This window comes from Salvelinus alpinus, chromosome 20 (assembly GCF_045679555.1).
Source record: "Salvelinus alpinus chromosome 20, SLU_Salpinus.1, whole genome shotgun sequence".
In the NCBI taxonomy this organism is placed as follows: Eukaryota; Metazoa; Chordata; class Actinopteri; order Salmoniformes; family Salmonidae; genus Salvelinus; species Salvelinus alpinus.
In genome coordinates this window covers 2289937-2316134 of record NC_092105.1, presented here as the reverse complement: position 1 = coordinate 2316134, position 26198 = coordinate 2289937, and the positions used below count along the sequence as shown (strand labels likewise).

At 42.9% G+C, this 26198-nt stretch overlaps 1 protein-coding gene across 1 annotated transcript in view; it reads right to left on the bottom strand.

Moving 5' to 3' along the window:
- Positions 1 to 26198, bottom strand: part of LOC139547260 (unconventional myosin-X-like) — a 157773-nt gene that overhangs the window by 34224 nt on the left and 97351 nt on the right. The window contains exons 10-15 of the mRNA XM_071356319.1: positions 23668 to 23768; positions 18760 to 18826; positions 17480 to 17572; positions 13468 to 13536; positions 6078 to 6160; positions 2719 to 2827 (exon numbers count right to left, since the gene is read on the bottom strand). Of these exons, the coding sequence (XP_071212420.1) occupies positions 2719 to 2827; positions 6078 to 6160; positions 13468 to 13536; positions 17480 to 17572; positions 18760 to 18826; positions 23668 to 23768 (522 nt within the window). The remainder of the gene's footprint in view (positions 1 to 2718; positions 2828 to 6077; positions 6161 to 13467; positions 13537 to 17479; positions 17573 to 18759; positions 18827 to 23667; positions 23769 to 26198) is intronic.

Here is a 26198-nt window from a genome sequence, read left to right as displayed (position 1 = left end):
ACATCTAGATACAGGATCAGAAACACAACAACACATCTAGATACAGGATCAGAAACACAACACATCTAGATACAGGATCAGAAACACAACAACACATCTAGATACAGGATCAGAAACACAACAACACATCTAGATACAGGATCAGAAACACAACAACACATCTAGATACAGGATCAGAAACACAACAACACATCTAGATACAGGATCAGAAACACAACAACACATCTAGATACAGGATCAGAAACACAACAACACATCTAGATACAGGATCAGAAACACAACAACACATCTAGATATAGATACAGGATCAGAAACACAACAACACATCTAGATACAGGATCAGAAACACAACACATCTAGATACAGGATCAGAAACACAACAACACATCTAGATAGAGATACAGGATCAGAAATACAACAACACATATAGATATAGATACAGGATAAGAAACACAACAACACATCTAGATACAGGATCAGCAACACAACAACACATCTAGATACAGGATCAGAAACACAACAACACATCTAGATACAGGATCAGAAACACAACAACACATCTAGATACAGGATCAGAAACACAACAACACATCTAGATACAGGATCAGAAACACAACAACACATCTAGATACAGGATCAGAAACACAACACATCTAGATACAGGATCAGAAACACAACAACACATCTAGATACAGGATCAGAAACACAACAACACATCTAGATACAGGATCAGAAACACAACAACACATCTAGATACAGGATCAGAAACACAACTGAACTGAGAGCTGACGGTGGGTTAGGGTTAGAGGTCATGAATAGTGGTCCTCACCCTGAACTGAGAGCTGACGGTGGGTTAGGGTTAGGGGTCAGAGGTCATGAATAGTGGTCGTCACCCTGAACTGAGAGCTGACGGTGGGTTAGGGTTAGGGGTCATGAATAGTGGTCCTCACACTGAACTGAGAGCTGACGGTGGGTTAGGGGTCAGAGGTCATGAATAGTGGTCCTCACCCTGAACTGAGAGCTGACGGTGGGTTAGGGTTAGAGGTCATGAATAGTGGTCCTCACCCTGAACTGAGAGCTGACGGTGGGTTAGGGTTAGGGGTCAGAGGTCATGAATAGTGGTCCTCACCCTGAACTGAGAGCTGACGGTGGGTTAGGGTTAGGGGTCAGAGGTCATGAATAGTGGTCCTCACCCTGAACTGAGAGCTGACGGTGGGTTAGGGTTAGGGGTCAGAGGTCATGAATAGTGGTCCTCACCCTGAACTGAGAGCTGACGGTGGGTTAGGGTTAGGGGTCAGAGGTCATGAATAGTGGTCCTCACCCTGAACTGAGAGCTGACGGTGGGTTAGGGTTAGGGGTCATGAATAGTGGTTCTCACCCTGAACTGAGAGCTGACGGTGGGTTAGGGTTAGAGGTCATGAATAGTGGTCCTCACCCTGAACTGAGAGCTGACAGTGGGTTAGGGTTAGAGGTCATGAATAGTGGTCCTCACCCTGAACTGAGAGCTGACAGTGGGTTAGGGTTAGAGGTCATGAATAGTGGTTCTCACCCTGAACTGAGAGCTGACGGTGGGTTAGGGTTAGAGGTCATGAATAGTGGTCCTCACCCTGAACTGAGAGCTGACAGTGGGTTAGGGTTAGAGGTCATGAATAGTGGTCCTCACCCTGAACTGAGAGCTGACAGTGGGTTAGGGTTAGAGGTCATGAATAGTGGTCCTCACCCTGAACTGAGAGCTGACAGTGGGTTAGGGTTAGAGGTCATGAATAGTGGTCCTCACCCTGAACTGAGAGCTGACAGTGGGTTAGGGTTAGAGGTCATGAATAGTGGTCCTCACCCTGAACTGAGAGCTGACGGTGAGTTAGGGTTAGAGGTCATGAATAGTGGTCCTCACCCTGAACTGAGAGCTGACGGTGGGTTAGGGTTAGGGGTCAGAGGTCATGAATAGTGGTCCTCACCCTGAACTGAGAGCTGACGGTGGGTTAGGGTTAGAGGTCATGAATAGTGGTCCTCACCCTGAACTGAGAGCTGACGGTGGGTTAGGGTTAGGGGTCAGAGGTCATGAATAGTGGTCCTCACCCTGAACTGAGAGCTGACGGTGGGTTAGGGTTAGGGGTCAGAGGTCATGAATAGTGGTCCTCACCCTGAACTGAGAGCTGACGGTGGGTTAGGGTTAGGGGTTAGAGGTCATGAATAGTGGTCCTCACCCTGAACTGAGAGCTGACGGTGGGTTAGGGTTAGAGGTCATGAATAGTGGTCCTCACCCTGAACTGAGAGCTGACGGTGGGTTAGGGTTAGAGGTCATGAATAGTGGTCCTCACCCTGAACTGAGAGCTGACAGTGAGTTAGGGTTAGAGGTCATGAATAGTGGTCCTCACCCTGAACTGAGAGCTGACAGTGGGTTAGGGTTAGAGGTCATGAATAGTGGTCCTCACCCTGAACTGAGAGCTGACGGTGGGTTAGGGTTAGAGGTCATGAATAGTGGTCCTCACCCTGAACTGAGAGCTGACAGTGGGTTAGGGTTAGAGGTCATGAATAGTGGTCCTCACCCTGAACTGAGAGCTGACAGTGGGTTAGGGTTAGAGGTCATGAATAGTGGTCCTCACCCTGAACTGAGAGCTGACGGTGGGTTAGGGGTCAGAGGTCATGAATAGTGGTCTTCACCCTGAACTGAGAGCTGACGGTGGGTTAGGGTTAGAGGTCATGAATAGTGGTCCTCACCCTGAACTGAGAGCTGACAGTGGGTTTTCGTCTGGCCGTCCCCATCTTCAGGGTCTCCTCTCCATTCCTGCTCCCGACACGCTCAAACAGGTCATAGATGAAGTCAAGTCTGCAACACACATAAACCATAGTCATTTACAATCAAAAACAAACTCGTCAAAGGAGGAACTATATGCACAATGTCAACTGCAGAGATTATTCAACAAGCATTTTATGACCAGGGGAAAGGGGGATACCTTCAACTGAAATGTGTCTTCCACATTTAACCCCTCTGAATCAGTACCCAGGGTGCAGTTGTTCTTGGGGACTGCCGGCTCGGGATTTGAACCAGTGGTTACTGGCCCAATGCTCTTACCCGCTAGGCCAGTGTTTCCCAAACTCACTCCTGGGCCCTCCCCTTTGTGCAGATGTTGGTTGTTGTCCTATCACCACACAGCTGATTGTCCTATCACCACACAGCTGATTGTCCTATCACCACACAGCTGATTGTCCTATCAGCACACAGCTGATTCAAAACCACAACGTGCACCTGGGGGGCCCCAGCACCGAGTTTGGGAAACCCTGCGCTAGGTTACCTGCTAACAGTAATACATATGGTGTATACCTGCTAACAGTAATACATATGGTGTATACCTGCTAACAGTAATACATATGGTGGATACCTGCTAACAGTAATACATATGGTGTATACCTGCTAACAGTAATACATATGGTGGATACCTGCTAACAGTAATACATATGGTGGATACCTGCTAACAGTAATACATATGGTGGATACCTGCTAACAGTAATACATATGGTGTATACCTGCTAACAGTAATACATATGGTGGATACCTGCTAACAGTAATACATATGGTGTATACCTGCTAACAGTAATACATATGGTGGATACCTGCTAACAGTAATACATATGGTGTATACCTGCTAACAGTAATACATATGGTGGATACCTGCTAACAGTAATACATATGGTGGATACCTGCTAACAGTAATACATATGGTGTATACCTGCTAACAGTAATACATATGGTGGATACCTGCTAACAGTAATACATATGGTGGATACCTGCTAACAGTAATACATATGGTGGATACCTGCTAACAGTAATACATATGGTGGATACCTGCTAACAGTAATACATATGGTGGATACCTGCTAACAGTAATATATATGGTGTATACCTGCTAACAGTAATACATATGGTGGATACCTGCTAACAGTAATACATATGGTGGATACCTGCTAACAGTAATACATATGGTGGATACCTGCTAACAGTAATACATATGGTGTATACCTGCTAACAGTAATACATATGGTGTATACCTGCTAACAGTAATACATATGGTGGATACCTGCTAACAGTAATACATATGGTGTATACCTGCTAACAGTAATACATATGGTGGATACCTGCTAACAGTAATACATATGGTGGATACCTGCTAACAGTAATACATATGGTGGATACCTGCTAACAGTAATACATATGGTGGATACCTGCTAACAGTAATACATATGGTGTATACCTGCTAACAGTAATACATATGGTGGATACCTGCTAACAGTAATACATATGGTGGATACCTGCTAACAGTAATACATATGGTGGATACCTGCTAACAGTAATACATATGGTGTATACCTGCTAACAGTAATACATATGGTGGATACCTGCTAACAGTAATACATATGGTGGATACCTGCTAACAGTAATACATATGGTGTATACCTGCTAACAGTAATACATATGGTGTATACCTGCTAACAGTAATACATATGGTGGATACCTGCTAACAGTAATACATATGGTGGATACCTGCTAACAGTAATACATATGGTGGATACCTGCTAACAGTAATACATATGGTGGATACCTGCTAACAGTAATACATATGGTGGATACCTGCTAACAGTAATACATATGGTGTATACCTGCTAACAGTAATACATATGGTGTATACCTGCTAACAGTAATACATATGGTGGATACCTGCTAACAGTAATACATATGGTGGATACCTGCTAACAGTAATACATATGGTGTATACCTGCTAACAGTAATACATATGGTGTATACCTGCTAACAGTAATACATATGGTGGATACCTGCTAACAGTAATACATATGGTGGATACCTGCTAACAGTAATACATATGGTGTATACCTGCTAACAGTAATACATATGGTGGATACCTGCTAACAGTAATACATATGGTGGATACCTGCTAACAGTAATACATATGGTGTATACCTGCTAACAGTAATACATATGGTGTATACCTGCTAACAGTAATACATATGGTGGATACCTGCTAACAGTAATACATATGGTGGATACCTGCTAACAGTAATACATATGGTGGATACCTGCTAACAGTAATACATATGGTGGATACCTGCTAACAGTAATACATATGGTGGATACCTGCTAACAGTAATACATATGGTGTATACCTGCTAACAGTAATACATATGGTGTATACCTGCTAACAGTAATACATATGGTGGATACCTGCTAACAGTAATACATATGGTGGATACCTGCTAACAGTAATACATATGGTGTATACCTGCTAACAGTAATACATATGGTGGATACCTGCTAACAGTAATACATATGGTGGATACCTGCTAACAGTAATACATATGGTGTATACCTGCTAACAGTAATACATATGGTGTATACCTGCTAACAGTAATACATATGGTGTATACCTGCTAACAGTAATACATATGGTGTATACCTGCTAACAGTAATACATATGGTGTATACCTGCTAACAGTAATACATATGGTGTATACCTGCTAACAGTAATACATATGGTGTATACCTGCTAACAGTAATACATATGGTGTATACCTGCTAACAGTAATACATATGGTGTATACCTGCTAACAGTAATACATATGGTGGATACCTGCTAACAGTAATACATATGGTGTATACCTGCTAACAGTAATACATATGGTGTATACCTGCTAACAGTAATACATATGGTGTATACCTGCTAACAGTAATACATATGGTGTATACCTGCTAACAGTAATACATATGGTGTATACCTGCTAACAGTAATACATATGGTGGATACCTGCTAACAGTAATACATATGGTGTATACCTGCTAACAGTAATACATATGGTGTATACCTGCTAACAGTAATACATATGGTGGATACCTGCTAACAGTAATACATATGGTGTATACCTGCTAACAGTAATACATATGGTGTATACCTGCTAACAGTAATACATATGGTGTATACCTGCTAACAGTAATACATATGGTGGATACCTGCTAACAGTAATACATATGGTGTATACCTGCTAACAGTAATACATATGGTGTATACCTGCTGTCTTTGAGCATGTTCAAGATGTCATCTCTGAAGGTGTCTCTGTTCTTCTGTAGGACCCCTCTGACGTCATACAGAACCTGGTCAAAATAGACAGGTAGAGGAGTAGACAGACCAGAGGCATGTTACAGTACGTTCAGTTAGTACTGTACATGAAGAGAATGATGGCTAGTCTCCTAAAGTCTGTCAAAGCTGTGGCTGAGACTCGCTGAGAGAGAAGGGACGGTGTGAACAAAGCATAGCGGAGAGGAGCTGGGCACAGTGGTAATACTGACACCTGTTGAGAGTTACTGAGTCCTGGTCTTAACAGGAGAAGATTCCTCACTAGAGTAATGCTCCCCTGGCCCAGGGCTCAGAGCGGACAGGGGACAGAGAGGACAGAGGGAACAGGGGGGGGGGGGGGGGGGGGGGAAGAGGGAAAAGGGGGGGGGGGGGAAGAGGGAACAGGGGGGGGGGCAGAGGGAACAGGGGGGACAGAGAGAATATGGGGGAGGGTCCCCCATGGGTGACAGGGGGATTTACTGAATTAGAACCATACAAAGATCTGGAATAAGGTCTCACTATATCTGGAATAATGTCTCACTAATCTGGAATAATGTCTCACTACATCTGGAATAAGGTCTCACTATATCTGGAATAATGTCTCACTATATCTGGAATAATGTCTCACTATATCTGGAATAATGTCTCACTAATCTGGAATAAGGTCTCACTATATCTGGAATAAGGTCTCACTAATCTGGAATAATGTCTCACTATATCTGGAATAATGTCTCACTATATCTGGAATAATGTCTCACTAATCTGGAATAAGGTCTCACTATATCTGGAATAAGGTCTCACTAATCTGGAATAATGTCTCACTATATCTGGAATAATGTCTCACTATATCTGGAATAATGTCTCACTAATCTGGAATAAGGTCTCACTATATCCGGAATAATGTCTCACTAATCTGGAATAAGGTCTCACTATATCTGGAATAATGTCTCACTAATCTGGAATAAGGTCTCACTATATCTGGAATAAGGTCTCACTAATCTGGAATAATGTCTCACTATATCTGGAATAATGTATCACTATATCTGGAATAATGTCTCACTAATCTGGAATAAGGTCTCACTAATCTGGAATAAGGTCTCACTATATCTGGAATAATGTCTCAGTAATCTGGAATAATGTCTCACTATATCTGGAATAATGTCTCACTAATCTGGAATAAGGTCTCACTATATCTGGAATAAGGTCTCACTATACCTGGAATAAGGTCTCACCCCATTGTAATGTTTACTATATCAAGTAATCCTTATAAAACAGTTAGACTAGATAAATATTTTATAATTTATATTGAATATACTGAAGGATGAATATACTGAAGGACTCTCTCCTCTGCAGTAGAGGCCTTCCAGATAACAGAGGAAGGAGCAGGGGAGAGGAGGGAGGGACAGGGACCATGGTGGCTCCTACTCTGAAGTAGAGCCCTTCCAGATAACAGAGGAAGGAGCAGGGGAGAGGAGGGAGGGACAGGAATCATGGTGGCTCCTACTCTGAAGTAGAGGCCTTCCAGATAACAGAGGAAGGAGCAGGGGAGAGGAGGGAGGGACAGGAGGGAGGGACAGGAATCATGGTGGCTCCTACTCTGAAGTAGAGGCCTTCCAGATAACAGAGGAAGGAGCAGGGGAGAGGAGGGAGGGACAGGGACCATGGTGGCTCCTACTCTGCAGTAGAGGCCTTCCAGATAACAGAGGAAGGAGCAGGGGAGAGGAGGGAGGGACAGGAACCATGGTGGCTTCTACTCTGCAGCCAGGTTGAGATTGAGGAGACTGTGCTGTCATCTTCCTAATTATGTCAAAGTAAACCTTTGACTCCTCTGGTGTCAATGAGCCAGCCTCCCCTTCTCACCCCTGTCTCTCCCTCGTCTCCCCCTCTCTGTCCCCGTGCCCTGGTCAATGAAAAGGAAAGAGAAAGGGAGGAAAAAGGGAGAAGGGAGGGGGGAAGAGGGGTCCTGGCTCTTTTGACATCTGACTCATGATTGAACAGGTTATGATGCACCCTCCCCCACCACCGACCCCCTAGACTCGTTAGGAGCCCTGTCTCTCTCTCTGGGACCAGTGGTCTAACTGCAAGGGTAGACACAGGAAAACCTGTCTTCCTGTAGAGGAAAGGCTGTTGTCATGACGTTGGGTTGGGGGTAGGTTTACGACAGTCATAAATACCTCTTTCCCCCTTTTTCTCTCTCCCCACTATAACTGATGTGACATAAGGAAACCCATGGGTTAACATAGAGATTCTGGGTAACATCAGAAGTTGGGGGAAATGAACTATATTCTGGTAATCCAACCAACTGTACATATGCGGTGGTACTTAAGGTATATTATGTCAGTTCGGTTGCCCTCTGACACATTCTCATCAATGATAGAATGACATAAACGCTACTGTGAAAAGTCTAAACGTCAGAGGTATCGGATTCGCATGGAATTGTTGTTTAATTCAAATGTTTGAATATGACATTGTTTGTGAAGAGGTGAAATGTAATTTTAACCCTCCAAATGAGAGATCTGTGTTTTCATAAATTTGGCTTCTGCTCAACCAGGGGCCCGCCCCTGTGAAGAGACCTGGGTAATAGACTTTTCAGACACACCCCTCTACCTCCACTATATAAAGCCAGTGACAAAAATGTAACTTCCTGTTCCGGGCACATTTTGGATGACGATCCGATGTCAAGATGGTTCAGACAATAACTACAGAACTAGGCCAACATCAGCATGGACTTTGATTGTGAATGGTATGAACTTTGAACTCGTGTTCACTACAGAAGTGATATCTCCTAGCCGTTGAGTTGGCAACAGCTGCTACAAACGCAGGTTAGGAAGGACAGTCCGAGTATCCCGTCTTCCACACACAAAGGTACTACAAAGTATCCCGTGACTACCAGAGACCAGAGACATCCTCCAAAGGACAGAGGACTCGGGTTGGCGATACGGTCTTCCATCTACCACCAACCTACTGAAGCGCAGCTCAGAGTAAATATGTATTGCATTTTCTTTCTTAAATGGGCGGTAATTTAGAATGCACCAAATACTGATTTACGAGAGCACAGCTCGCCTATGTTCCGAATCTCCCGCTCTTTCACTAAAATCCCGCCCCTTCCCTTTGTGTAACAAGCTGTCATATCTATTCCGCCCGCTAGGGACGTTTTCTGTATGACGTAATTTGTGATCAAGTTATGATTTAATTGTATATGTGTGATTCTGTGTGATTAGTTAGGTATTTAGTAAATAAATAATTAAACCCAATTTTGTATTGCTGATTCAACTTGTTAGCCAGGATTCTTGCAGACAATCAAGGACTTACAACTTTCAGATGAGACTGAATAAAATGACGATTAATGTGACTGTTATTTAGTAAAATATTACAAAATCTTTAAGAGTTTATTCGAAAGATAACAGCTCTATAAATATTATTTTGTGGTGTCCCTCTCTAGTTAATTAATAATTACATGATTAGTTCAATCAGGTGATATTAATGACGGAGAAATTGTTTTATAGAATAGCATGTCATAGCAATCAATCTGGCATAGTCAAAGACACGACACTGTGTAACCACTGCACCACCGCAGAACCTGAGACAGAGCTGCATTTCCTGACAAAATGTCAAAAATATAAAACAATTAGAGAGTCATTTCCCCAAATTTGAAACCCTTATTCAAAGTTTCAAAGACGAGAATAGGCTACCCGTCCTGTTGGGGGAGGACGCAGAGAGCTGTGGGTTGGCAGCGCACTGCATTTCTGCCTGCCATAAGAAGAGGAACAGTGTCTGACAGACCAACCAACCTGCACATGTCCTCTTTGTCATTGTTACTATCTCATCCATTGTATGGTTATTTTTACCCTTGATTATTGTTGTTACTGATTGTCTGGTTGACAATTTTGATAATTAATATTTTAATTATGTTAATACACATTATGGCTGTATACATATTATGGCTGTATACACATTATGACTATACACATTACAACTATATACAGTTGAAGTCGGTAGTTAACATACTCCTTAGACAAATACATTTAAACTCAGTTTTTCACAATTCCTGACATTTAATCATAGTAAAAATTCCCTGTCTTAGGTCAGTTAGGATCACCACTTTATTTTAAGTATGTAAAATGTCAGAATAATAGTAGAGAATGATTTATTTCAGCTTTTATTTCTTTCATCACATTCCCAGTGGGTCAGAAGTTCACATACACTCAATTAGTATTTGGTAGCATTGCCTTTAAATTGTTTAACTTGCGTCAAATGTTTCGGGTTGCCTTCCACAAGCTTCCCACAATAAGTTGGGTGAATTGTGGCCCATTCCTCCTGACAGAGCTGTTGTAACTGAGTTAGGTTTGTAGACCTCCTTGATCGCACACGCTTTTTCAGTTCTGCCCACAAATGTTCTATAGGATTGAGGTCAGGGCTTTGTGATGGCCACTCCAATACCTTGACTTTGTTGTCCTTAAGCCATTTTGCCACAACTTTGGAAGTATGCTTGGGGTCATTGTCCATTTGGAAGACCCATTTGCGACCAATCTTTAACTTCCTGACTGATGTCTTGAGATGTTGCTTCAATATATCCACATAATTTTCCTGTCTCATGATGCCATCTATTTTGTGAAGTACACCAGTCCCTCCTGCAGCAAAGCACCCCCACAACATGATGCTGCCACCCCCGTGCCTCACGGTTGGGATGGTGTTCTTCGGCTTGCAAGCATCCTCCTTTTTCCTCCCAAGATAACGATGGTTATTATGGCCAAACAGTTCTATTTTTGTTTCATCAGAGGACATTTCTCCAAAAAGTACGATCTTTGTCCCCATGTGCAGTTGCAAACCGTAGTCTGGCTTTTTTTATGGCGGTTTTGGAGCAGTGGCTTCTTCCTTGTTGAGCGGCCTTTCAGGTTATGTTGATATAGGACTCGTTTTACTGTGGATATAGATACTTTTGTACCTGTTTCCTCCAGCATCTTCACAAGGTCCTTTGCTGTTGTTCTGGGATTGATTTGCACTTTTCCCACCAAAGTACGTTCATCTCTAGGAGACAGAACGCGTCTCTTTCCTGAGCGGTATAATGGCTGCGTAGTCCCATGGTGTTGATACTTGTGTACTATTGTTTGTACAGATGAACGTGGTACCGTCAGACCACAATTTATTTTCTGAGGTCTTGGCTGATTTTTCATGCTGGTCATTTATGAACATTTGAACATCTTGGCCATGTTCTGTTATAATCTCCACCCGGCACAGCCAGAAGAGGACTGGCCACCCCTCATAGCCTGGTTCCTCTCTAGGTTTCTTCCTAGGTTTTGGCCTCTCTAGGGAGTTTTTCCTAGCCACCGTGCTTCTACACCTGCATTGCTTGCTGTTTGGGGTTTTAGGCTGGGTTTCTGTACAGCACTTTGATATATCAGCTGATGTAAGAAGGGCTATATAAATACATTTGATTTGATTTCTTTTGATTTTCCCATGATGTCAAGCAAAAAGGCACTGAGTTTGAAGGTAGGCCTTGAAATACATCCACAGGTACACCTCCAATTGACTCAAATGATGTCAATTAGCCTATCAGAAGCTTCTAAAGCTATGCCATGATTTTCTGGAATTTTCCAAGCTGTTTAAAGACACAGTCAACTTAGTGTATGTAAACTTCTGACCCACTGGAATTGTGATGCAGTGAATTATAAGTGAAATAATCTGTCTGTAAACAATTGTTGGAAAAATGACTTGTGTCATGCACAAAGTAGATGTCCTAACCGACTTGCCAAAACTATAGTTTGTTCACAAGACATTTGTGGAGTGGTTGAAAAATGAGTTTTAATGACTAAACTTCCGACTTCAACTGTACATAGGTCCCGCCTGTGTCTTACCAGAGGCTGCTGTTCTGTCCTGACGATAGAGTAACCCGCCAGCTGTATGTTCTTAATGTTCAGCCACGACTCGGTGAAACAAGACCTTACAGTTTTTAATGTCCCGTTGGTAGGATATACCTGCTTTTAGTTCGTCCCATATATTTTCCAGCGATTGTACTGGCTAACAGTACGGATGGCAAAGGCAGACTAATTAGCCACTCGCCGCCTGATCCTCACAATGCACCCCGATCTCTTTCCGCAAAATCTCTGTCTCTTTCTCCTGCGAATGACGGGATGAGGGCCTGTTCGGGTGTCTGGAGTAAATCCCTCTCGTCCGACTCATTAAAGAAACATTCTTAGTCCAATTCAAGGTGAGTAATCGCTGTTCTGATGTCCAGAAGCGCTTTTTGGTCATAATAGACGGTAGCAGCAACATTATGTACAAAATAAGTTAGAAACAATGTGAAAAAACAAACAAAATAGCACGGTTGGTTGAGAGCCAGTAAAACGGCGGCCTTCCCCTCATTACAGTCAAGGTATATGATAGCCTGAGGGTCATCCCATGACCTTTCCTCCCTGAATGTCACGTTCCTGACCTTATTTCCTTTGTTTAGTCTTTGTTTAGTTGGTCAGGACGTGAGCTGGGTGGGCATTCTATGTTTTGTGTTTCTATGTTGGGTTTGTTGTTTGGCCTAATATGGTTCTCAATCAGAGGCAGGTGTTTGTCATTGTCTCTGATTGGGAACCATATTAAGGTAGTCTGTTTGCACTGTTGGTTTGTGGGTGATTGTTTCCTGTCTTTGTGTTCTGCACCAGATAGGACTGTTTTCGGTTTTCACATTTATTGTTTTGTAGCTTGTAGTGTTCACGTTATATTCTTTATTAAATCATGTTGAACACTAGCCGCGCTGCGTTTTGGTCCTCTCCTTCATCCCAGGAAGAAAACCATTACACTGAAGTATTTACATCGTATATAACATTGTATGTTACATAGTGGAACCATCTTGATGTTTTTATTTATTGGCCTTTCTTTCTTTTTATAATCACATGACTATTTAATTAAATGTATCTCCTGAAGATTCAACAATACAACAGCAGGAGGGTCCTGTATCTATGTTAATATGTACTACTATTATTACTACTGAAATTAAGTGGATTTCATTATCCTCATTGTATTGTACTTTATTTCCTGAAATACTGCTTTGGAAGTATCTACAAATTGTATTTCATGCCAATAAAGCAATCAGAATTAGAATTAGAGAGAATGAGAGAGAGAGAGAGAGAGAGAGAGAGTCAGAGAGTCAGAGAGTCAGAGAGTCAGAGAGTCAGAGAGTCAGAGAGTCAGAGAGAGAGAGAGAGAGAGAGAGAGAGAGAGAGAGAGAGAGAGAGAGAGAGAGAGAGCGAGAGAGAGAGAGAGAGAGAGAGTCAGAGAGTCAGAGAGACAGAGAGAGAGAGAGAGAGAGAATGAGAGACCTCCTCAAGTGCTCAGCTCCTTGAGAGTAATTTACCTCTCCAGCATAGTGCTTGATGCCAAACTGGTGATCCGTCACTCTGGGCTTCATGTAGTACTGGTTAGTCTGGAGAGAGAGAGAGACAGTCAGAGACACCAACATTACACTGGACACTCCGTAAGGAACTGCATGTTCAGAACACATCAGCTGATTTGAGTTGACGGAGTTGACTTCGCCTAATGCAATGAGTAATGTTGTGACCATCGTATCTGAAAGAGTGCAGAAGTCACACAGACAGAAACTGCAACAAAATACAAATATCTAATCTGTAGTAGGAGGCATGGAGGTCAGTTCAGTTGTGGTTTTCTGTTGTGCATTTCTTCAGTTTCCACCGGCCTGTCTGGACTGAGAGGACTGAGAGAGCTTAGAGGGAAGAGAGGGAAGAGAGGGCTGAGAGGGAAGAGAGGGATGAGAGAGCTGAGAGGGGAGAGAGGGAAGAGAGAGCTGAGAGAGCTGAGAGAGCTGAGAGGGGAGAGAGGGCTGAGAGGGGAGAGAGGGAAGAGAGGGAAGAGAGGGAAGAGAGGGAAGAGAGGGCTGAGAGGGCTGAGAGAGCTGAGAGGGGAGAGAGAGCTGAGAGGGGAGAGAGGGCTGAGAGGGAAGAGAGGGAAGAGAGGGCTGAGAGGGAAGAGAGGGCTGAGAGGGAAGAGAGGGAAGAGAGGGCTGAGAGGGAAGAGAGGGGAGAGAGGGCTGAGAGAGAAGAGAGAGCTGAGAGGGGAGAGAGGGAAGAGAGGGCTGAGAGGGAAGAGAGGGAAGCAAGGGAAGAGAGGGAAGACAGGGCTGAGAGAGAAGAGAGAGCTGAGAGGGAAGAGAGGGAAGCAAGGGAAGAGAGGGAAGACAGGGCTGAGAGAGAAGAGAGAGCTGAGAGGGAAGAGATGGAAGAGAGGGAAGAGAGGGAAGAGAGGGAAGAGAGAAGAGAGGGAAGAGAGGGATGAGAGGGAAGAGAGAGCTGAGAGGGAAGAGAGGGAAGAGAGGGCTGAGAGGGAAGAGAGGGATGAGAGGGAAGAGAGGGAAGAGAGGGATGAGAGGGAAGAGAGGGAAGAGATGGAAGAGAGGGCTGAGGTGACAGAGAGGACAGAGTTACTGCACTGATCTGCTCCACCAAAGACATTATTCCGCCTGGGTCTGAGGAGAGCTTACAGTTTGTTACAATCACTTTGGCACTAATTTCAGAACCTTGATGTCATTTTTCAAAACTCTAGAAACAAAACTCACAACCGATGATCAAAACGCACATTTTTCAAAACTGTAACACTTTTTCCAATTGCTTGGATACAATACACATAAAGCTAAGATCATTTGTTCATTGAACTAAACTCACCTGTTCAAAATGACACAACTTAACATCAAAGTTTTACCATTTCAAAATGCAATTCACACATTACATCTGAGATGACTGTCTATTCATGTCATTACAATGATCTAACTATCAATTAATACAACTGATCAAAATGATGAGTAACTGTTGCGTTACTCTTAATGCATAGTTTTATGGAAACTGACGAACAATATTCCATGTTTAGATCTGGAAAGTTTCAGGATAACGAGATCCATTGACACCAATTACCGTGGAACATGAACCAATTAGACCTCATTATCTATGGATGTAATATTTCATCATCATTCTTTATCAGACACTGTTTCTATGGTCCCATGTACCACTTTTCCAGACCATGTTTATTAGGGTAGGACCCCCTTTTGCCTCCACAACAGCCTGAATTATTCACGGTGTTGTACGTTAAGAGATGCCCTTCTGCACACCACTGTTTTAAACAGATGTTATTTGAGCATTTGTGGCCTTTCTGTTAGCTTGAATGAGTCTGGACATTCTCCACTGACCTCTCTCATTAACAAGGTGTTTCTGTCCACAGAACTGCCGCTCACTGAATGTGTTTTGTTTATCGCACCGTTCTCTGTAGACTCTAGAGACTGTAGTGCCTTAAGGTCCCAGGAGGGCAGCTGTTTCGTAGGAGAGGCAGAGGAAAAATTCTGACTGACCAACAAGAGCGGGCTGTGGTCCATTTGGTTCGGGACAGAAATTATTTTCGCTTTACAGAAATTCTGCAGCACATCTTGGATAATGACGACATGTTCAACAGTGTGGAAGACATAAGTTTGCAGACTATTACACGCATGCTGAAAAGGCACCAGGGGTCTCTAAAACAGCTGTACCGTGTGCCTTTTGAAAGAAATGCAGACAGAGTGAAGCAACTGAGGACTGAGTATGTTCAGGTATGTTCAGTTTCAAGATGCCTGTTCTGAAAAATCCCCCCAAAATTCTACATCATTGTAATCAGTAATTGTCTTTCCAAAATGTATTTTTAGAGGGTGATGGAGCTGGATGCTGACGAAAACCATCACAAATTCCTCTTTTTGGATGAGGCAGGTTTCAACCTGGCCAAGACAAGGAGGAGAGGTCGGAATTCCATTGGCCAGCGAGCAACCATCCAAGTACCTGGACATCACCGTGTGTGGCTATATCAGAAGATGGTGTGGTGGGATGCAGATCTCGTATAGGATCCTATAACACAGCTCTCCTGGTAACCTTCCTTGATGAGCTAAATCAGGTCTGTAGAGCTGATGGCGTGACCTATGTCATTGTGTGGGATAATGTCAGCTTCCACCATGCTCAAATGGTGCAAGCATGGTTTCAGGGCCATTCACAATTTACCACCCTGTACTTACCCCCATACTCTCCTTTCCTAAAACCGGATTGAGGAATTTTTCTCCACATGGAGGTGGAAGGTATATGATAGGCGCCCTCACGAACAAGCCACCCTTCTCCAGGCCATGGATGACGCATGCAATGACATCACGGCAGACCAGTGTCAGGCCTGGATTCGCCCGAAGATTCTTCCCAAGATGTTTGGCTAATGAAAACATCCATTGTGATGTGGATGAGAACCTGTGGCCAAATCCACAAGACAGGGTTGAGGGAAATATAGAAGTACAGTAACCAATCCTTTGCTTTTACAGTAAGCCAGGTGAGGAACACTGCAGTTGACGTTTTACAGTAGGCCAGGTGGGGAACACTGCAGTTGACGTTTTACAGTAAGCCAGGTGAGGAACACTGCAGTTGATGTTTTACAGTAAGCCAGGTGAGGAACACTGCAGTTGACGTTTTACAGTAAGCCAGGTGAGGAACACTGCAGTTGATGTTTTACAGTAAGCCAGGTGAGGAACACTGCAGTTGACGTTTTACAGTAAGCCAGGTGAGGAACACTGCAGTTGACGTTTTACAGTAAGCCAGGTGAGGAACACTGCAGTTGACGTTTTACAGTAAGCCAGGTGAGGAACACTGCAGTTGACGTTTTACAGTAAGCCAGGTGAGGAACACTGCAGTTGACGTTTTACAGTAAGCCAGGTGAGGAACACTGCAGTTGACGTTTTACAGTAAGCCAGGTGAGGAACACTGCAGTTGATGTTTTACAGTAAGCCAGGTGAGGAACACTGCAGTTGACGTTTTACAGTAGTTTTTTTCTTTTTTTGTAGCTAATTATTTTTGCTTTGATTCAAATAAACCTGTTTTGATTTTATTGTATTTCATCAATACATTTCAGATTTTGTTCAACGATTCCACTGTGTCTGTAGTATTCTCTCTACTAGTTATTTTACAGTAATGTATTTACGTGTAGTAGCATAATGAAACATGTGTCACAGATTTTGTACTACAATATTTAGCGATTGTACGAACAACTACACAGTGAAACTATCGGTATCTTGTGTGTGGCTGATCTGAATGAATGTTCCTATGGTATTTCATGATAAATTAGTTATTTGAACCAATGATTCTGCAAGTGCAACGTTCCTTTAAAGATATGAATGCACAATGCAATGTTTTGATCAGAGTTTTGAAAAATGAAATTAGTGCCAAAGTGATTGTAAAAAACTGTAGCTGTCTGTGGGCCGGGGTGGCTAGAGAGGAAAGCATTTCCTTTAGAGCAGAGTGTGTGCGTGTGCGTGTCTGTGTGTGTGTGTGTGTGTGTGTGTGTGTGTGTGTGTGTGTACTCACAGCGTGTCTACTGTGTAGTTTCTCTAGCAGGGTGTAGTCGGTGCCTTTAGGGAAGCGACTCTCCTCGTTGATCAGAGCCAACATGCCCAGTTTCTGACGGACAAAAGGAAGGTTAGTTTCTGGGACTAAAACAAGACTAGTGTTTCTTCAGCTTGGCACAGCTCACACATAGAGATGGGTGCTATGTGGCCCTGGTCGGTATAGTCAGGTGGGTGTCTGTGTATTAGAGTCCTGGTCGGTATAGTCAGGTGGGTGTCTGTGTATTAGAGTCCTGGTCGGTATAGTCAGGTAGGTGTCTGTGTATTAGAGTCCTGGTCGGTATAGTCAGGTAGGTGTCTGTGTATTAGAGTCCTGGTCAGTATAGTCAGGTAGGTGTCTGTGTATTAGAGTCCTGGTCGGTATAGTCAGGTAGGTGTCTGTGTATTAGAGTCCTGGTCAGTATAGTCAGGTAGGTGTATGTGTATTAGAGTCCTGGTCAGTATAGTCAGGTAGGTGTCTGTGTATTAGAGTCCTGGTCAGTATAGTCAGGTAGGTGTATGTGTATTAGAGTCCTGGTCAGTATAGTCAGGTAGGTGTATGTGTATTAGAGTCCTGGTCAGTATAGTCAGGTAGGTGTCTGTGTATTAGAGTCCTGGTCGGTATAGTCAGGTAGGTGTCTGTGTATTAGAGTCCTGGTCAGTATAGTCAGGTAGGTGTCTGTGTATTAGAGTCCTGGTCAGGAGAGTCAGGTAGGTGTCTGTGTATTAGAGTCCTGGTCAGTATAGTCAGGTAGGTGTCTGTGTATTAGAGTCCTGGTCAGTATAGTCAGGTAGGTGTCTGTGTATTAAAGTCCTGGTCAGTATAGTCAGGTAGGTGTCTTAGGAGAGGCTTGTCCTATAGTAAGTCCTGGTGTTATCTGGGGGTCCCCTAGGAGAGGCTTGGTGTTATCTGGGGGTCCCCTAGGAGAGGCTTGGTGTTATCTGGGGGTCCCCTAGGAGAGGCTTGTCCTATAGTAAGTCCTGGTGTTATCTGGGGGTCCCCTAGGAGAGGCTTGTCCTATAGTAAGTCCTGGTGTTATCTGGGGGTCCCCTAGGAGAGTCTTGTCCTATAGTAAGTCCTGGTGTTATCTGGGGGTCCCCTAGGAGAGGCTTGTCCTATAGTAAGTCCTGGTGTTATCTGGGGGTCCCCTAGGAGAGGCTTGGTGTTATCTGGGGGTCCCCTAGGAGAGGCTTGGTGTTATCTGGGGGTCCCCTAGGAGAGGCTTGTCCTAGAGTAAGTCTTGGCGTTAGTCTGCTACCTACCTTCTCTATGAGGTCCAGACACTCTGCATTCTCCTTCCAATCTATAGCTTCCCACTGGATCCCCTCTCTGAGGAAACAACACAACTCATACATGAACAGTGACTTAGGGAGACAACGGGTTTATTGTCCACAGGTTCATGTGATGATACGAGCTGTGACCAGGCTGCTGGCGTCCCATTTAAAACATGTGTCAGCGTGCCTGCACCGCTAGAACAACATGGCCAAAGAACCCCCAGATAGGAACCAAGATGGTGCTCTGCTGTGTCCAAATGGCACTCAATTCCCTATATAGTGAGAGCCGTAACCCTAACCTGTTATACAGTCTGGTAACCAACCTGTTATACAGTCTGGTAACCAACCTGTTATACAGTCAAATAACCAACCTGTTATACAGTCTGGTAACCAACCTGTTATACAGTCTGATAACCCACCTGTTATACAGTCTGATAACCCACCTGTTATACAGTCTGATAACCAACCTGTTATACAGTCTGGTAACCAACCTGTTATACAGCCTGATAACCAACCTGTTATACAGTCTGGTAACCAACCTGTTATACAGTCTGGTAACCCACCTGTTATACAGTCTGGTAACCCACCTGTTATACAGTCTGGTAACCAACCTGTTATACAGCCTGATAACCAACCTGTTATACAGCCTGATAACCAACCTGTTATACAGTCTGGTAACCAACCTGTTATACAGCCTGGTAACCAACCTGTTATACAGTCTGGTAACCCACCTGTTATACAGTCTGATAACCCACCTGTTATACAGTCTGATAACCAACCTGTTATACAGCCTGGTAACCAACCTGTTATACAGCCTGATAACCAACCTGTTATACAGTCTGGTAACCAACCTGTTATACAGTCTGATAACCAACCTGTTATACAGTCTGGTAACCAACCTGTTATACAGCCTGGTAACCAACCTGTTATACAGTCTGGTAACCCACCTGTTATACAGTCTGGTAACCCACCTGTTATACAGTCTGGTAACCCACCTGTTATACAGTCTGATAACCAACCTGTTATACAGTCTGGTAACCAACCTGTTATACAGTCTGGTAACCAACCTGTTATACAGTCTGGTAACCAACCTGTTATACAGTCTGACAACCAACCTGTTATACAGTCTGGTAACCAACCTGTTATACAGTCTGGTAACTAACCTGTTATACAGTCTGGTAACCAACCTGTTATACAGTCTGATAACCAACCTGTTATACAGTCTGGTATCCAACCTGTTATACAGTCTGATAACCCACCTGTTATACAGTCTGGTAACCCACCTGTTATACAGTCTGGTAACCCACCTGTTATACAGTCTGGTAACCCACCTGTTATACAGCCTGATAACTAACCTGTTATACAGTCTGGTAACCAACCTGTTATACAGTCTGGTAACCAACCTGTTATACAGTCTGGTAACCAACCTGTTATACAGTCTGATAACCAACCTGTTATACAGTCTGGTAACCAACCTGTTATACAGTCTGACAACCAACCTGTTATACAGTCTGGTAACCAACCTGTTATACAGTCTGGTAACCAACCTGTTATACAGTCTGGTAACCAACCTGTTATACAGTCTGATAACCAACCTGTTATACAGTCTGATAACCAACCTGTTATACAGTCTGATAACCAACCTGTTATACAGTCTGATAACCAACCTGTTATACAGTCTGATAACCAACCTGTTATACAGTCTGGTAACCAGCCTGTTATACAGTCTGGTAACCAACCTGTTATACAGTCTGGTAACCAACCTGTTATACAGCCTGGTAACCAACCTGTTATACAGCCTGGTAACCAACCTGTTATACAGTCTGGTAACCAACCTGTTATACAGTCTGGTAACCAACCTGTTATACAGTCTGATAACCAACCTGTTATACAGTCTGATAACCCACCTGTTATACAGTCTGATAACCAACCTGTTATACAGTCTGGTAACCAACCTGTTATACAGTCTGGTAACCAACCTGTTATACAGTCTGGTAACCAACCTGTTATACAGTCTGATAACCAACCTGTTATACAGTCTGATAACCAACCTATTATACAGTCTGGTAACCAACCTGTTATACAGTCTGGTAACCCACCTGTTATACAGTCTGGTAACCAACCTGTTATACAGTCTGGTAACCAACCTGTTATACAGTCTGATAACCAACCTATTATACAGTCTGGTAACCAACCTGTTATACAGTCTGGTAACCAACCTGTTATACAGTCTGGTAACCAACCTATTATACAGTCTGGTAACCAACCTGTTATACAGTCTGGTAACCAACCTGTTATACAGTCTGGTAACCAACCAGTTATACAGCCTGATAACCAACCTGTTATACAGTCTGGTAACCAACCTGTTATACAGTCTGATAACCAACCTGTTATACAGTCTGATAACCAACCTGTTATACAGTCTGGTAACCAACCTGTTATACAGCCTGATAACCAACCTGTTATACAGTCTGGTAACCAACCTGTTATACAGTCTGGTAACCCACCTGTTATACAGTCTGATAACCAACCTGTTATACAGTCTGATAACCAACCTGTTATACAGTCTGATAACCAACCTGTTATACAGTCTGATAACCAACCTGTTATACAGTCTGGTAACCAACCAGTTATACAGTCTGGTAACCAACCTGTTATACAGTCTGGTAACCAACCTGTTATACAGCCTGATAACCAACCTGTTATACAGTCTGATAACCTACCTGTTATACAGTCTGGTAACCAACCTGTTATACAGTCTGGTAACCCACCTGTTATACAGTCTGGTAACCAACCAGTTATACAGTCTGGTAACCAACCTGTTATACAGTCTGGTAACCAACCTGTTATACAGCCTGATAACCAACCTGTTATACAGCCTGATAACCAACCTGTTATACAGCCTGATAACCAACCTGTTATACAGTCTGATAACCAACCTGTTATACAGTCTGGTAACCAACCTGTTATACAGTCTGGTAACCAACCTGTTATACAGTCTGATAACCAACCTGTTATACAGTCTGATAACCAACCTATTATACAGTCTGGTAACCAACCTGTTATACAGTCTGGTAACCCACCTGTTATACAGTCTGGTAACCAACCTGTTATACAGTCTGGTAACCAACCTGTTATACAGTCTGATAACCAACCTATTATACAGTCTGGTAACCAACCTGTTATACAGTCTGGTAACCAACCTGTTATACAGTCTGGTAACCAACCTATTATACAGTCTGGTAACCAACCTGTTATACAGTCTGGTAACCAACCTGTTATACAGTCTGGTAACCAACCAGTTATACAGCCTGATAACCAACCTGTTATACAGTCTGGTAACCAACCTGTTATACAGTCTGATAACCAACCTGTTATACAGTCTGATAACCAACCTGTTATACAGTCTGGTAACCAACCTGTTATACAGTCTGGTAACCAACCTGTTATACAGTCTGGTAACCAACCTGTTATACAGTCTGGTAACCAACCTATTATACAGTCTGGTAACCAACCTGTTATACAGTCTGGTAACCAACCTGTTATACAGTCTGGTAACCAACCTGTTATACAGTCTGGTAACCAACCTGTTATACAGTCTGGTAACCAACCTGTTATACAGTCTGGTAACCAACCTATTATACAGTCTGGTAACCAACCTGTTATACAGTCTGGTAACCAACCTGTTATACAGTCTGGTAACCAACCTGTTATACAGTCTGATAACCAACCTGTTATACAGTCTGGTAACCAACCAGTTATACAGTCTGATAACCAACCTGTTATACAGCCTGATAACCAACCTGTTATACAGTCTGGTAACCAACCTGTTATACAGTCTGGTAACCAACCTGTTATACAGTCTGGTAACCCACCTGTTATACAGTCTGATAACCAACCTGTTATACAGTCTGATAACCAACCTGTTATACAGTCTGATAACCAACCTGTTATACAGTCTGATAACCAACCTGTTATACAGTCTGGTAACCAACCAGTTATACAGTCTGGTAACCAACCTGTTATACAGTCTGGTAACCAACCTGTTATACAGCCTGATAACCAACCTGTTATACAGTCTGATAACCTACCTGTTATACAGTCTGGTAACCAACCTGTTATACAGTCTGGTAACCCACCTGTTATACAGTCTGGTAACCAACCAGTTATACAGTCTGGTAACCAACCTGTTATACAGTCTGGTAACCAACCTGTTATACAGCCTGATAACCAACCTGTTATACAGCCTGATAACCAACCTGTTATACAGCCTGATAACCAACCTGTTATACAGTCTGATAACCAACCTGTTATACAGTCTGATAACCCACCTGTTATACAGTCTGGTAACCAACCTGTTATACAGTCTGATAACCCACCTGTTATACAGCCTGGTAACCAACCTGTTATACAGTCTGGTAACCAACCTGTTATACAGTCTGGTAACCAACCTGTTATACAGTCTGGTAACCAACCTGTTATACAGTCTGATAACCAACCTGTTATACAGTCTGGTAACCCACCTGTTATACAGTCTGGTAACCAACCTGTTATACAGTCTGGTAACCAACCTGTTATACAGTCTGGTAACCAACCAGTTGTACTCCATAGTAATAGTATACAGTACTAGTAACAGACCTGTTGTACTCCATAGTAATAGTATACAGTACTATTAACAGACCTGTTGTAGTCCATAGTAATAGTATACAGTACTAGTAACAGACCTGTTGTACTCTATAGTAATAGTATACAGTACTAGTAACAGACCTGTTGTACTCCATAGTAATAGTATACAGTACTATTAACAGACCTGTTGTAGTCCATAGTAATAGTATACAGTACTAGTAACAGACCTGTTATACTCCATAGTAATAGTATACAGTACTAATAACAGACCTGTTGTACTCCAGTTGTTCCAGGGAGAAGATGTGTTTGTTGAAGTATTCCTGCAGCTTCTCGTTGGCGTAGTTGATGTTGAACTGTTCAAACCTGTTCACCTGCAGGAAGAGACATATATACTATAACAATATGCTAACTACCAACTACAGACCTGTTCACCTGCAGGAGGAGACATATATACTATAACAATATGCTAACTACCAACTACAGACCTGTTCACCTGCAGGAGGAGACATATATACTATAACAATATGCTAACTACCAACTACAGACCTGTTCACCTGCAGGAGGAGACATATATACTATAACAATATGCTAACTACCATCTACAGACCTGTTCACCTGCAGGAAGAGACATATATACTATAACAATATGCTAACTACCAACTACAGACCTGTTCACCTGCAGGAGGAGACATATATACTATAACAATATGCTAACTACCAACTACAGACCTGTTCACCTGCAGGAGGAGACATATATACTATAACAATATGCTAACTACCAACTACAGACCTGTTCACCTGCAGGAAGAGACATATATACTATAACAATATGCTAACTACCAGCTACAGACCTGTTCCCCTGCAGGAGGAGACATATATACTATAACAATATGCTAACTACCAACTACAGACTTGTTCACCTGCAGGAAGAGACATATATACTATAACAATATGCTAACTACCAACTACAGACCTGTTCACCTGCAGGAGGAGACATATATACAATAACAATATGCTAACTACAGACCTGCAGGAAGAGACATATATACTATAACAATATGCTAACTACCAACTACAGACCTGTTCCCCTGCAGGAGGAGACATATATACTATAACAATATGCTAACTACCAACTACAGACTTGTTCACCTGCAGGAGGAGACATATATACTATAACAATATGCTAACTACCAACTACAGACCTGTTCGCCTGCAGGAGGAGACATATATACTATAACAATATGCTAACTACCAACTACAGACCTGTTCACCTGCAGGAAGAGACATATATACTATAACAATATGCTAACTACCAACTACAGACCTGTTCCCCTGCAGGAGGAGACATATATACTATAACAATATGCTAACTACCAACTACAGACTTGTTCACCTGCAGGAAGAGACATATATACTATAACAATATGCTAACTACCAACTACAGACCTGTTCACCTGCAGGAAGAGACATATATACTATAACAATATGCTAACTACCAACTACAGACCTGTTCACCTGCAGGAGGAGACATATATACTATAACAATATGCTAACTACCAACTACAGACCTGTTCACCTGCAGGAAGAGACATATATACTATAACAATATGCTAACTACCAACTACAGACCCGTTCACCTGCAGGAGGATACATATATACTATAACAATATGCTAACTACAGACCTGCAGGATGGAAATATAAACCATAATACCACTAACAGAACCATACTATCCTAGCCTGGTCCCAGATCTATAACATCACTAACAGAACCATACTATCCTAGCCTGGTCCCAGATCTATAACATCACTAACAGAACCATACTATCCTAGCCTGGTCCCAGACCTGTAATATCACTAACAGAACCATACTATCCTAGCCTGGTCCCAGATCTATAATATCACTAACAGAACCATACTATCCTAGCCTAGTCCCAGATTTGTAACATCACTAACAGAACCATACTATCCTAGCCTGGTCCCAGATCTGTAACATCACTAACAGAACCATACTATCCTAGCCTGGTCCCAGATCTATAATATCACTTACAGAACCATACTATCCTAGCCTGGTCCCAGATTTGTAACATCACTAACAGAACCATACTATCCTAGCCTGGTCCCAGATCTGTAACATCACTACCCGAACCATACTATCCTAGCCTGGTCCCAGATCTATAACACAACTAACAGAACCATACTATCCTAGCCTGGTCCCAGATCTGTAACATCACTAACAGAAACATACTATCCTAGCCTGGTCCCAGATCTATAACATCAATAACAGAACCATACTATCCTAGCCTGGTCCCAGATCTGTAACATCACTAACAGAACCATACTATCCTAGCCTGGCCCCAGATCTACATCACTAACAGAACCATACTATCCTAGCCTGGTCCCAGACCTGTATCATCACTAACAGAACCATACTATCCTAGCCTGGTCCCAGACCTGTATCATCACTAACAGAACCATACTATCCTAGCCTGGTCCCAGATCTATAACTTCACTAACAGAACCATACTATCCTAGCTTGGTCCCAGATCTATAACATTACTAACAGAACCATACTATCCTAGCCTGGTCCCAGATCTATAACAGAACCATACTATCCTCGCCTGGTCCCAGATCTGTAACATCACTAACAGAACCATACTATCCTAGCCTGGCCCCAGATCTGTAACAGAACCATACTATCCTAGCCTGGTCCCAGATCTATAACATCACTAACAGAACCATACTATCCTAGCCTGGTCCCAGATCTATAACACCACTAACAGAACCATACTATCCTAGCCTG